The 13528-nt window shown below is 38.2% G+C and overlaps 1 protein-coding gene across 1 annotated transcript in view; it reads left to right on the top strand.

Annotated features, from left to right (window-relative positions):
• CPA3 (carboxypeptidase A3) overlaps nucleotides 1–13528 on the top strand; it is a 28598-nt gene that overhangs the window by 1705 nt on the left and 13365 nt on the right. Inside the window, exons 3-7 of the mRNA XM_004419270.3 lie at nucleotides 1351–1475; nucleotides 10218–10320; nucleotides 10425–10526; nucleotides 11593–11694; nucleotides 13037–13147. Of these exons, the coding sequence (XP_004419327.1) occupies nucleotides 1351–1475; nucleotides 10218–10320; nucleotides 10425–10526; nucleotides 11593–11694; nucleotides 13037–13147 (543 nt within the window). The remainder of the gene's footprint in view (nucleotides 1–1350; nucleotides 1476–10217; nucleotides 10321–10424; nucleotides 10527–11592; nucleotides 11695–13036; nucleotides 13148–13528) is intronic.

Genomic DNA, 13528 nt, shown 5'->3' with positions numbered 1-13528 from the left:
CACCAACTCTCGTAACCCAGTTTGGATTGCTTCCTGTGCTCCTGGAGCACCCTGTGCTCAGCCCAGCCTTGGTCAGCTTGCTGAACATGCTCTGTCTCCCACACTAACCTTCTTGCTTCTCATAAGCCCTTTATCAGCCTCCACAGCCGTGGACACAGTCCTGTGCCCGGTGCTTAATCGATGCTCACGCAAGTTCACCAAGCCCTAAACTCTTCTCCACATCACCCTGTTAGAACAGAGAAATTGCTATGGTGATTAGATGGCCCTGCCTAACTCATCTTCAAGTCACACTGCATCTCTCATATGTCCAATTCATGCTGTCGTTTTTGACCGAAATAAACCAATAAATATTGGTTGGTTCATAGAAGTCTCATATTGGCACATAATCGATTGACCTAGAGTTAGAGTGAGATTCAACTACAAAGCCGCCAGGTAGACTTGGACACACACACAAGCTTGGTGTGATGGGTGGAAATTGAGTACTTCCTCCACACTTCCCAGGTTGGGGAGTTGTACTTCATTTGGTTTCACAGCTGAGTATGATTTTTGAAGAACAACAAGAACTGGAATCTTCTCAAAGTTATTTTAATCTGAATGCTATCCTCCTGGGCCCATTCACTGAATTTCTGAAATTCTCAGCTAGAGGAAGAGAAAGAGAAGGGAATCAGCATTGCTAAATGCCTGCATGTCCCAGACATTATACTCATTTCACAACACTCCCAATGGACTCCTGTTAGCCCCATTTTTTAGGGGAGAGGACTGAAACTCTAAGAGTTTTAGTAATTTGCCCAAGGACATACAGCTAGAAAAATGACAGGGCTGGAGATTATGCCTTCTGTTGGGCACAAGCCTTCCAGGAATTCCAGAGTTCAGAGGGACACCTGGTTTTGAGGCCTGATTTGGACGGGGTTGGGGGAGGGTGTGCATATATTTAATCTATATTCCCAATTAGAGACAGGTGCTGTGGCTAAATCAATTGTGAAACAACCCTAATCAACCCCAAGATGGTGGAAGCAAACAGATTAACCCAATACTGCTCATTCCTTTTGCATTTATATATAGATATATAGATACTATATATACATTTATATATAGATACATAGATACATATACATAGATAGTATGTCCTGAAAAAATGATCAGTACAAATGGCTTCTTTCCCACTCCTTAATCTTCAACAGTTCTTAAATATGTTTGCAAAAATCTCATAAGCTTATTAAAAGAAAGGTCCATACCTTAGTCACATTGAACTCCAAATTCCTTTCATGGTGTATGACACAGTCATTTCTTAATAAATGTGTTGCGTGAACAAGTAAACAACTGTGGCTAACGCTGAACTCATCTCCACAGCTTGACTTCTGGTATCCAGATGCCACCCACCACGTCGCTGCTAACATGACAGTGGATTTCCGAGTTAGTGAAAAGGAATCCCACGCCATCCAGTCTGCCTTGGACCAAAATAAAATGCACTATGAGTAAGTCCTATGCAAATATTCAAATGTGTTGGATTCTTGAAATCGAGAGGGAAGTACTATTTTTTAATTGGGCCAAAAAACAAAAGCTCTATCTATGAGATAAAATTCACAGTTCCTTCCTAAAAGACTCTTGAGGCCTGCTTATAGAGGCGATGAGATCAAACTTGGCCACTCAACTTCCATCTTATGTTTGCTCTTATCTGCAAGAATGACAATTACCTACATCTGCCATCTCCAAAAAATCAGCCCCTAGTAAGGACAGAACAGGCATGGATGGCTTAGCCACACTCATCACCCTGACAGGTAATCACCCAGGAGCTCAGGGGCTGCTGGTGACTACCAGCACCACATTCCTGCATTTGAATTCTCCTGATACATAAAAGGAGGCCCAAATAACAGTGTTCAAGGCAGAGATGTGGGGATGTAAAATATATGATAAAAAAATAATTCTTCATAAAAGAACTTCTTCAGAGAAAGCAAAGGCAATACAGCAGAATAAGACATAAAGCAAGAGGAGAGAATTCTCAAATGGCCAAAGATGCAGGAATGAGTCATTGTGGCCTCATAGAGAAATAAGGGGAAATTAGAATTTATTGAGCACCATCCATGGGCCATGCACAGTCAGGGCCCTGGGGCAGTGAACAAGCAGGGAGCCCAACAATGAATATCACAAATCAACGCCTAATATAGAAAACAAAATGTGTTTTTATACTTTCAAACGTTTAGCGTTTTGATGTCCTGAGGGGTCCTCTGTTAACTCCCCCAGCACTTGTCATCCCAGGAGTCCCTTTTACTGAGACCCTCCCCACTCAAAACACTGCTAACCACTAGTTCTTTCTCTTTGACTTGTTACTTCATGCCTCTGCTCTCTAACGTAGGGCTGTAACTTAAAAGGCCTTCTTCTGTTAGAGACAAAGATCCTATGATCTCATATTGCAGAGTGGGATTTACTGCAGCTCTTCATGACTTGACTGTATTTATGATATTACTACCATATCCTTAATAAATATAAACTCTATTGAAATTAAGGGAAAACAACGTAAGACAAGTAAACAAAAAACATTCTTGTTTGTGGCTTAATGGCTTAAAAAGTAGCAGGCTATTATTTGTGATGTTGCTGATCTCTGTCTTTGTTTTTGCTATTGTTTCAAGAGGGTTGTGAAACAAATGTAGAAGTTAATACATGGGGAGAACATATTCAAAATTAATTTATACCAGCATCTAACCCTTTTTAATTACTGTATCAATAAGTGCTTTTCTTTGTTTTTATAAATTGCCCCATTAAAATTAGAAATAGACACTTTATAAATATACCTCCAAGATCAAAGACATTAGTAGTGCATTATGGACTCTGGTTACACTAAGGTTCAGATGACGTCTTGATTCTTTCATCTAAAAGAAATCGCCCCCCACTCTGTACCTGCTGGAGACTGTGTCTCTTGATTCACTTCACAGTCAGACTTCTCAAATGTGTGCCTCGATTTTCACACTCCTCTCTTTTCTTCATTAATATAGACCTGACCAGATTCCTGTGATCAACTAATTCTTACAAAGTACACAGCCTAGACTAAAATAAATTGTAGCTGGCCAATATTGTATAATTTGATTTGAACAGCAGGGTAAAAATGAAGCATTCTGTTTTCCTGAATATCCAGGTAATGTAAACAAAAAGCTAGTTGCTTGACATGAGTGTAGATAGTGGAATAAATCACTGTGACAGAAGACACCTAGGGAGGTGGCCGACAACCTTCCATTCTATCACATAGCTCCCATGAGCCCTCTCTCCTCTTCGCTCTTCTTGGCCTCTGCCAGCCTGAAACAATTCTGACCCAAACAGAGGTCTAACTCCAGATCCTTACAATAGTGTGTCCTTCACTTTGTCTTATGCCAAGATACTTCCTCGCTATCTACATCAAGAACCAAAGCGTTAAACTACCTATAAAAATTAGTTTTATCTAATTAGGACATGATTTCTAGAAATTGGTCCAAATTAACCACAGTTGTGGGAAAGCCACATAATTAGATAGTTACCTTCCTCAGAAATATAAATATGTAAAGTGATCTGTGCAGACAAGAACTATTTAAAATCTTGTCTCCAAGTACTAATTACACAGATAATTTTATTTGCATATTAATTATATGTGTGACTTGGTGTCAGTTAGTAACAGAAGAGGGTTCTAAGAACAGAAACATCTGCTTGGACCCAGGCACCAGTCTGAATAAAACCACATTAGGAGGCTGCTTTGATACAATGATTTACTTAGACACCCTTCACTAGACAATGCATATAAACCACTATTTAATTTAAAGCATCTGTGTGTGATATTCTTTTAATTTTCAGAAAATTAAATTACTAAGACAGATTTGATTCTAAAGTAGCATGTTTGCTCCTTTTTATTTACACTTTTACAAAATCATAGAAGGCCAAGTCCAAAAAACAAATAATGTGTATATACTAACAAACCTGAACAGACTGCTGAGTAAATATCTAAAGGAGAGTACATCCATCCGTTGGACTGAGCCTAAAGGAGCAGACGCTGTATTCAGACTCAGCAGTTAAAAACCCTAGTGTGTTTACTAATTTCTTAAATTTTAAATGTTTGTATCTTAGATACATTTTAGATTACCTTTTGTTTGATCAAAAGTTAAAATTAGAAAATAAAGAGTTGTTAATGAAAGGTAATTCAGAGAACAACTATTAATACAATAGTAAAACTCAAACGATACAATTGAGTAAAATATCTTATTAAAATCCACATAAGATTATGTGGGAAATGAAAAAGAGATCGACGCCAAACCGACCCAGCGACCATCAACACTTCATGTTAATGTCTAACTACCTAATACTGTTCAGTCAGACACATATTCATATTCCAAGTATATACACGGGCCTATCAAATAAGTATTTCAATCAAATAAATCATTCTGATGTCTCATCCCATTCGCTTTTCCTTCTGCTCCACATTTTTATATATTACTTGCCCAAGAGTAAAACAGATCAGTTGACACCTGCTACAAATGTCGAAGAGATGTTGGTCACGGTGGAAAGCAGAAGAGGGTGATATGCAAGAATGTGGACTCTGGAGCGAAGCTGTCTGGGTCCAGTCCCATTTAAACCATGTATTAGGTATTTAACATTGACATTAACTTCTCTCCACCTCATTTTCTTCATCCTTAAAATGGTGTTTCATAGGGGTTTCATAATGATTGACTGAGACCATAAATCACTCTTTGCCTGGTTCCTTCACTCCTATTAATGCAAGTGGAGGAAAGACCACTTATACACGTGCTTACATGAGCACACACACACGCTGTGCAACAGGGGATAACTAGAGGCTATCACCAGATGCTCCCTTTCCCTCCTAGTGAATAAATTAGTGCCTTACAGTTTATTATCCAACACAGAGGTATGCCTCAAAGGCTGAGAAATCCCTCTCAGTGAGTACCAAGTTTGATACATGGTAGCAAAATTAGGGAGTTACTGGGGACAAATGGATCTTCTGGAAACCTGTAATCATGCTTTTTGGGTAGCCCCTATCCTGCTGGAATGTGGGCCTGGGGGGGTGGGCAGACCAGTTTATAAGGCACCATAACAATGACTCTGCCTCCCTGTAACATCCCTCCCACCACAGGTACACACACACACACACACACACACACACACACACACACACACACCCCAGAGGCTATAGCAGTCACATACACCTGCCCACAGTACCCCATTCCTTCTTTGTTACTCTCCAAAAGCAGCAGAGGGAGGGTGCCTTGAAATTATCAAAATAAGATTCATCTTGCCTCTTCTCTGAGCTTCTTCCCTGCTCCCTGACCTTGGGACACAGGCTTCCAGGAGAGCTGGTCAACTGGGCAAACTTTGCACCAGCCTTGGTAGACTAAGAAGACTCCAGGTCTGATGGCAGTGGCACAAGGCACTCCTTGTGATGGAGGCATTGTTTTGGAATGGTTCACAGCTAGAGTACTGAAGTCCGACATCCCTGGGTTCAAATCCCAACTTCTGTATTTTACCAGTTGTGTCAACTTTGGAAATTGACCTAACCTCTATAAAAACGGGGGTGATAATGGTACCGAATTAATAGTGTTGGCATGAAAACTAAATGATAAAATATAAATAACACGCTGAGCAGCGTGCATGGCACATGAGAAAGACTCGATAAACATTAGCCATGTACGTCATTAAATCCTCAGTGTTAATTATTTACCCTTTCACCTACATTTAGGAATATTTTTTTAACAAATTAAGCAAATCTTGGAGCACTAAAATAATATTTGAGAGAAAGTAATTTGGTTTCATCTGCTTAAACCTGGCTGCTGGTTAGTGGAAGGGCTCATGGAAATAACATCTGGCCCTAGTTCTTAATTTCCAGCCTTAGGCTTAATTTCTAGTCCCGATTAGCAACAATCTGGCAAGTTCTGATGTCCTCATGCAGCTGCATTTGTGGAAAGGTTGTATTTCAGCTCACGAAATTTTCTTTTGCTGTTGTTACCACAAGAGCTAAATTGATATGTGTAAGTCTAAAAATATTCTTAGATACAAGCTTCCTGTGACTAATTAATACTGCCTTATGTTAGAATCAACCTCCGGGACCATAAAATTTCTCTTTCGTCTGGTTCCTCTACTTCTATTAATGCAGGTGGAACAAAAGCCACATGCCCTCTTTAAGGCTTAAAATAATTATGTCTGTAGTGACCACCCAAAATATAATTTCCAACCTTCTCAAGCTTCAAGTGAGTTTTAGTGCAACAGGCCCCAACTGACTCCAAAATTGTCACAATTTTTTTTCTTAGAAATCCCAGATTTCATCATAAGTCAAAAGCCAAGCGTACAGTGAGTTAGACATAATGTGCATAGTAATGTGCTTGTCACTGCTGTTAACGAGAATCAATATTCATGAGCAGTACTTGGTCTCATGTGCTAAATAAACTCTAATTAGGAGTATACCTTGTTTACGTTCTGCCTCTGAACTCAGATCAGTCAGTCAATCAGCAAGAAGAAACCGACAAGCAGAGTGGGTGCTGCAGTGTCACAGTTCATTATCATAAGAAATTGAAGAAATCAGTCAACCAGCTACATACCATCAGAGCCTGGTTTAAAGACACGTTCAGACGTGAAGCAGTTGTCAGTTTTGTGACTCATCTTCACTGTTATCCTGAGGTTCACTGCATGCCTGTGGCATGGCAAGTGCATCTCATGTTTCACTTCATTTCATCCTCACCACCATCCTGGTTGGCATGTTTGGTCCCATTGCAAAAATGAGTAAACTGAGGTTCAGAGAGATACTTAACCCAGCCAAGATCACATTAAGTATTAAGGAGCCGAACTGGGGATGGAACTCAAGAATGTCTGACCACAGAGCCTCTCCCCAGTAGATTACTGCTTCCTTATTTAACAGTATTTATGGAGGTGAAAAAGTGCATGATACTGTCCTACTAGAAGGAATGTTAAAAAACAGACAGCCTCAGGCCAGCCCCGTGGCTTAGCGGTTAAGTGTGTGCGCTCTGCTACTGGCAGCCGGGGTTCGGATCCCGGGCGCGCACCGAGGCACCGCTTCTCCGGCCATGCTGAGGCCGCGTCCCACATACAGCAACTAGAAGGACTTGCAACTATGATGTACAACTATCTACTGGGGCTTTGGGGGGGTGGGGGAAGGAGGAGGATTGGCAATAGATGTTAGCTCAGAGCCGGTCTTCCTCAGCAAAAAGAGGAGGATTAGCATGGATGTTAGCTCAGGGCTGATCTTCCTCACAAAAAAAAAAAAAAAAAACAGACAGCCTCTTCCTCCATAGGACTCACTGCTCACAGAAGGAAAATGCATATGTTTCATCAACAAAAGTAGAACGCCCTTTTTTATGTGAAGTCAATGGGAAATGAGATAATCCAAATAAGGAAATTGTTCAGATTAGTACAACTTCAAAAAATCCTTTATTGTAAATATTTCACTGAAATATTTTCGTTATAAGCCACAGTTCCTTACCCTGCAAAATAGAATATATTGAATATAGTTTACCTTTGGCTGAGGGATTATCATTATCAACACAAATTTTCATACTGTGCTGTAAAAGAATGGTCTCCTCAAGGGCTATTTAAGTTACCAAAATATGCTGAGTCATTTGGACTTACATCCAGGGACCCCAGACCCCGTGTTTGCAAAGTCCTTCTATCTGTGTCGTTTCACTTCCCTTTTTTGCTGTCAGCTATCACCTACTGATAGTAGGCTTGCTCCCTGTAAGTCATTTTCCTTATGTCCAGTGCATTCTTCCTAGGTTGGACAAGCTTTTTATAACTGTATCTAAAATAAGATGAATGAGGCTTTTTGTGAGAGTGTTTGCAAATCTCCTATGGCTGTAACATATTATTTAACGTATTAAGGGATCTAATAATAAATTTTAAAGCAACCATACATCGATGGACAATAATAATTTGCTCATATCAATAGATACGGCCATATTAATCTCAAAATGGCAGTCAATATTATACTTAATGGTGAAAGACAGGTTTTCTTGTTAAAACCAGAAAAAAAATAGAACGCCCTCTTTCACCACTATTATTTTCCATTGTTCAGAGAGTTTAGCCAATGCAATAAAGGGAAAAAAAAAGAAAGAGTTATTGTAAAAAAAGGTAGAAAGCATAATTTTTTACAGAAGTAACTACACAGAAAACCCTAAAGACATAAATATAAAATTCTTAGAAGTAAAAAGATAGTTTTTTAAACAAAGTGGCTAATAGATAAGTACAACCAAAGCATAAGGTTTTTTTAATATATGAATAATAACCAGTTCAAATGTTTAGTGAGAAAAAAGCCACTCACAAGACTAATAAAAAAATATATGAATAGGGGCCGGCCCAGTGGCACAGCAGTTGAGTGCACGCGCTCCGCTTCAGTGAGCCGGGGCTCACAGGTTCGGATCCCGGGCGAGCACAGATGCACCACTTGTCAAGCCGTGCTGTGGCGGCGTCCCATATAAAGTAGAGGAAGATGGGCATGGTGTTAGCCCAGGGCCCATGTTCCTCAGCAAAAAAGAGGAGGATCGGCATCAGGTATTAGCTCAGGGCTGATCTTACTCACAAAAAAAAAAAAAAATGAATAAACAAAATATACAAAATTCTACTGAAGAATTAAAAAGATAGCTATATATGGTCCATTATTAATAAGATTATTCTCAAATTTATTAATAATTTAATATAATTCTAATCAAAAGCCCACTTTTTAATAATAATTCTAATAATTTCTAAAATGATTCTGACAAAACATTTACTAAAAACAGGTGAAATTACTCAAAAATTTTGAAAATAAGAATTACGAGACACTTTATGAAATGTTAAAATTCAATATTAAAACTATAATTAAATATGGTTTGGTTCTTACCCAAGAGTAGAAAAACAGATCAACAGAGCACAAAAGAAAATCCTAAAACAGACAAAATACACAAAAATACTTGTGTATGTGAGGACAATGGTATTTTTGAAACATAAATCTTGAAGTCAGGCAAGTCAGCATTCAAATTCCCAACTCCAACACATACAAATTTTGAGTATTTAAACTTTGTGGGCGACAACGTCCCCATCTCTAAAATGGTGATAATATTAATAAGATAAAATAAAATAATGCATGTAAAGCAATACCTGGCCCACACTACACAAATGGATGTGCAAGTGAAAATGTCAGGTAGGCAGCTGGCTGTACCAGACACGGGAGATGCAGGGAAGAGGAAGGTGAGGGGCAGGTTCAGGGGAGAGGCCAGATCTGGAGATATAAACATGGCAACCATCAGGTTGCCGTGAGAGCAGTGGGACTCAATGAGATGATGAGATGACTTAGGAAGAGAGGAAAATAGAGAAGAGAGTAGAGACATTAGCCTTCTGGTCCCCAACATCAGCTTCCCAACAATTCTTCCCTCATCTTATTTCACCCCCTCCAAACCAGCCTAACCATTTTCTAGCACTGTAACCATGGGCAAGCTATTCAAACACTTTGTGCCTCATTTTTTGCATCTGTAAAAGGAGGATAATAATCTCATGTGAAGATTAAATGAGTTAATGTACATAAGGTGGTTAGAGCAACGATAAGTGCTAAGTAAGCGCTTACTATTATTGTTGTTATTCAAGTTTCTCCCAGCTCTCAAAGTGTGAAATGATAAGGGGTGTGCGTAAGCATACCCGTTGTTGCCTGTGTTGTGTGTGCATGCGCTGGAGAAGGATGGGGAGTGACAGTAGATCAGCGCTGACGAGTAGCAGTATAATGCAAGCCACGTGTGTGATTTTAAGTATTCTAGCAGCCACATTAAAAAAGTAAAAAGCAACAGGAAAAATTAATTTTAGTAATATATCTTATTGAATCCAATATGTTCATGCTGAAATACATTTCAATATGTAATCAATATAAAACTTAGTGAGATATTTTACTTTTTTTTATTCTAAGTCTTCAAAATCCAGTGTATGTTTTACATATACAGCAATCTCTAGTTTTGGACAAGGCTTATTTTAAGTGCTCTAGAGCAATGTGTGGCTAGAGACTGCCATATTGGACAGCACAGCTCTAGATAAACAGGAAATGTGAAGCCAGACACATGACACATCTAAAGGAGATGGAAAGAGAATAATGAAGAAACAGGGCAAACTTGAGATCTAAGAGAGAGAAGAAGGAAGAGAATATTTCTGCAAATGAAAGATAACTGTGTTTTCCTTTCTCTAGTAACTGTGTACTTTATCAATCCCCTATCAAACAGAATCTTGATTCATGATCTACAAGAAGAGATTGAGAAACAGTTTGATGTTAAACAAGATATCCCAGGCAGGCACAGCTATGCAAAATACAATAACTGGGACAAGGTACAGTTTAAAATGCCTGTACTTCAAAAAGAGAGTTATCCTCAACATTTGTTGTCATTTACTTTTCTTTTATTCTAATTCCTCAAATTTGTTTTGCTCTTAAGATTGTTGCTTGGACTGAAAAAATGGTGCATAAGCATCCTGAAATGGTTTCTCGTATTAAAATTGGAACTACTGTTGAAGATAATCCACTGTATGTTCTCAAGGTACAAATAATTCAAGGACTACTGATTCTTATTATTGTTGAAAAACGTGAATTGAAAAGTTACTTTGTGACACATCTAGCTAATTTTGAGAAAATAAAAAGTCTTAATTTTTGAAGGACATTATGCTCTAGACATCCATTCAAGAATAAAAGTGACAGATGGTTTTAAGTGGAACCAAGAAAGTCCCAGAATAAACCATTTGTCAGATACAGAGGATAAACCCAGACAAACATCTTATTCTATATCTTTATTACAAGAGTTTATGATGTCCCTGGTGTATAAAACAGTTTCCATCCATTAAAATTCAGTGAAACTGATGACTAAAATGTCATGAAGAAAAGAGAAATTTAAGAATCATAGAATCATAGGATCCCAGAACAGTAAGTGAGGCATTTTAACCTCTTGTTGATGGAGGATTCCCTTCTATAACTGAGCTGACAATTGTCATTCAGCTGCTGCTGGATTTTTGTACATCCAAAGACACTGCTCCCTGAAGCATCCCCTTAATAACTGGCAAGCCCTTCCTTCCACTGAACTCCCATCCATTCCTTCTCTCCAACCACCCAAAACAATCTAAATTTTCTTCAAAATGATAGCCCTTCAAATAGCCCTTCAGATAGCCCTTCAGCCCCTATTCCTCCTCCACACTGCAAACACAACTACACACTAAATAAATATCCGGGGGAAACATCCCCCGTTTATGAAGCCAGAAAAACAAAAGGACGTGACAGAAATAGAAGCAATGTTATAAACTATTTCTCAGACTAATGGATGTTAGCAATAAGAAAAAAATGGATTGTGATTTTTAAAAAAAAAAAATCCTAACAAGCAACTCTGCAACTAGAAAAAATTTTTGAAAAATCTACTATGTAATAGATGATGAATTATGTATAGAGACTTAAGGGTATGTGCCATGGTCCCCCCTGAGAACAATATGTGCTTACAGTTACCCGTTCAGCAGCAGACAAGGAAAGAACTACTTTGAGAATATGAATGAGTTATTGGACAACAAGCGATCAATGTGTGAGTTCATGCAAAATAATATCTCAACTTTGTTTTTAAATAGATTGGGAAAAAGGATGACAGCAGAAAGGCTATTTTTATGGATTGTGGCATTCATGCGCGAGAATGGGTCTCGCCAGCATTCTGCCAGTGGTTCGTCTATCAGGTAGGTGAATCGGAGCACTCACACAGCTCTCCTTTGACTGTCGAGTCTCCGGCACTTCTCTGAGGGGCAACACCCCTTTCCAAACCAGCATGGCTCCACTTAACCAGAAGAGCCCACGTGTGGTGCTGTCAGGAAATAAATGCTCTGGATTTTACTCATAGTTGCAGTTTTTATAAAATTGACACCTTCCTTCAAACTTCTTGAACTCCAGCTGACAGTTGTAAAAATTAAAAGAAAATTTTTTGGTTTTGGGAAAACAGAGAGCTTTCCCTGTAGTTAAGCCTGGAAAATCTGAAACCACCTTAATATTACAAACATGGCCGTTCTTCAGTGAGCTCAAAGCCCAGACCTTTAGTTCCTATTTAGATATTTCACTGGCCACACATGCACTTGGAATTTTCATACTTAAATTTCCTTTCCAAATGCAAAATAACTCACTTTTTTTTTTAGAGTAAATCCTATTTATAAGTTTGTTATTCTTCTCACTCTATTTCTATTGCATTCTGACTCCTACTATCTTTTAACTTTCTCTTTCTGCAACTTTGTGTACAACACACTGATGGCACATGCAGGACAATGGCTTTCTGGGCATGGGTACCTTCACTAGGAAGGAACCTGCCAGTAGAACTGTCTTATCTCTACGGCTGTTTTAGCTCTTCCAGCTGAGGGCCGAGAGTTCCCCTTATTCAACCCATAAAAGAACACACACCATGGGGCTATGAGAAATCTCTTGGCTCCAGTACACATGTACCTGGAAGACATCTTCCAAGAATGATGAGAGAGATGTTAGGTAGCCATATTAAGTCCAGATAATTAGAGAAATTTCAGCTAGATGTGAGAAAAAAAGTTGATTGGTCAATCTCAATGTTTGACTTTTTTATTAATAGAGTATTTTTTCTTTAATCTTATGAATAATTAATTTATTAATCCTCTCCAACATTTACATATTTCTATGCTTACAGACTCAATTCATATTTACCTAAAGAATGTGAAGGCAAGAATCCATTTAAAACAAGTTGTACTGCTAATTTTTCACTTGGCCTCCATTCTTCTATGAAACATATCTTGCATGCTACATTTGAAACGCTACAAATCTCATTAATTAAATGATCCTTTAAAGAATGTTGAGTTCAGTTAATTTCACTAGTCTGAATAAGTGTCATTTTTTTCTGTCATATATATAGGTCATTTATTTTTGTGCAGTTTAGAGGAAATATGTTTGAAATCATGTGACCTTGGGCGAACGACTTAAGGAATGGTAGTTGTTACTATTATAACCACAGCTTTCCACATCATAGCTAAACTTTACACCAATAGCTCAATTTTTTTCCTACCCCTACAGGCAACCAAAACTTATGGAAAAAACAAAATTATGACCAAGCTCTTGGACCGAATGAATTTTTATGTTCTTCCTGTGTTCAATGTTGATGGATATATTTGGTCATGGACACAGGTACTGCTCTGTAGTCTCTCATTTGCATTTATATAATATATTATTTACTGACTTTAATGCACTTTGATTGTTATACATTAAGTTTAAGGTTTGGGTAACCAGTTAATTCCAATTCAGGAAAGGATATTTTTAAAAATCTCAATTTCAGACTAAGGCAAGCATGATTTCCTGGTTGCATAGATGTCCTTGACACAATATGAAATTTTTGCTGCTGAAGCCAGTAATGTGGAAAAATAATTATAAAGGAAATGTATGTTATATGATATGGCAAAAACATATTCTAGCTAAAAATAAAAGTCATTTAAAGACATTATGAACACATTGACATAGTTGTTATACTGTATTGTTTAGGGAATAATGACAAGAAAAAAAAGTCTGTAC

This window comes from Ceratotherium simum, chromosome 5 (genome assembly GCF_057802395.1).
Source record: "Ceratotherium simum simum isolate JZ-2026a chromosome 5, ASM5780239v1, whole genome shotgun sequence".
Lineage (NCBI taxonomy): Eukaryota > Metazoa > Chordata > Mammalia > Perissodactyla > Rhinocerotidae > Ceratotherium > Ceratotherium simum.
Note: the sequence above shows the minus strand (reverse complement) of the source record. Positions and strands in the feature narration are given on the sequence as shown.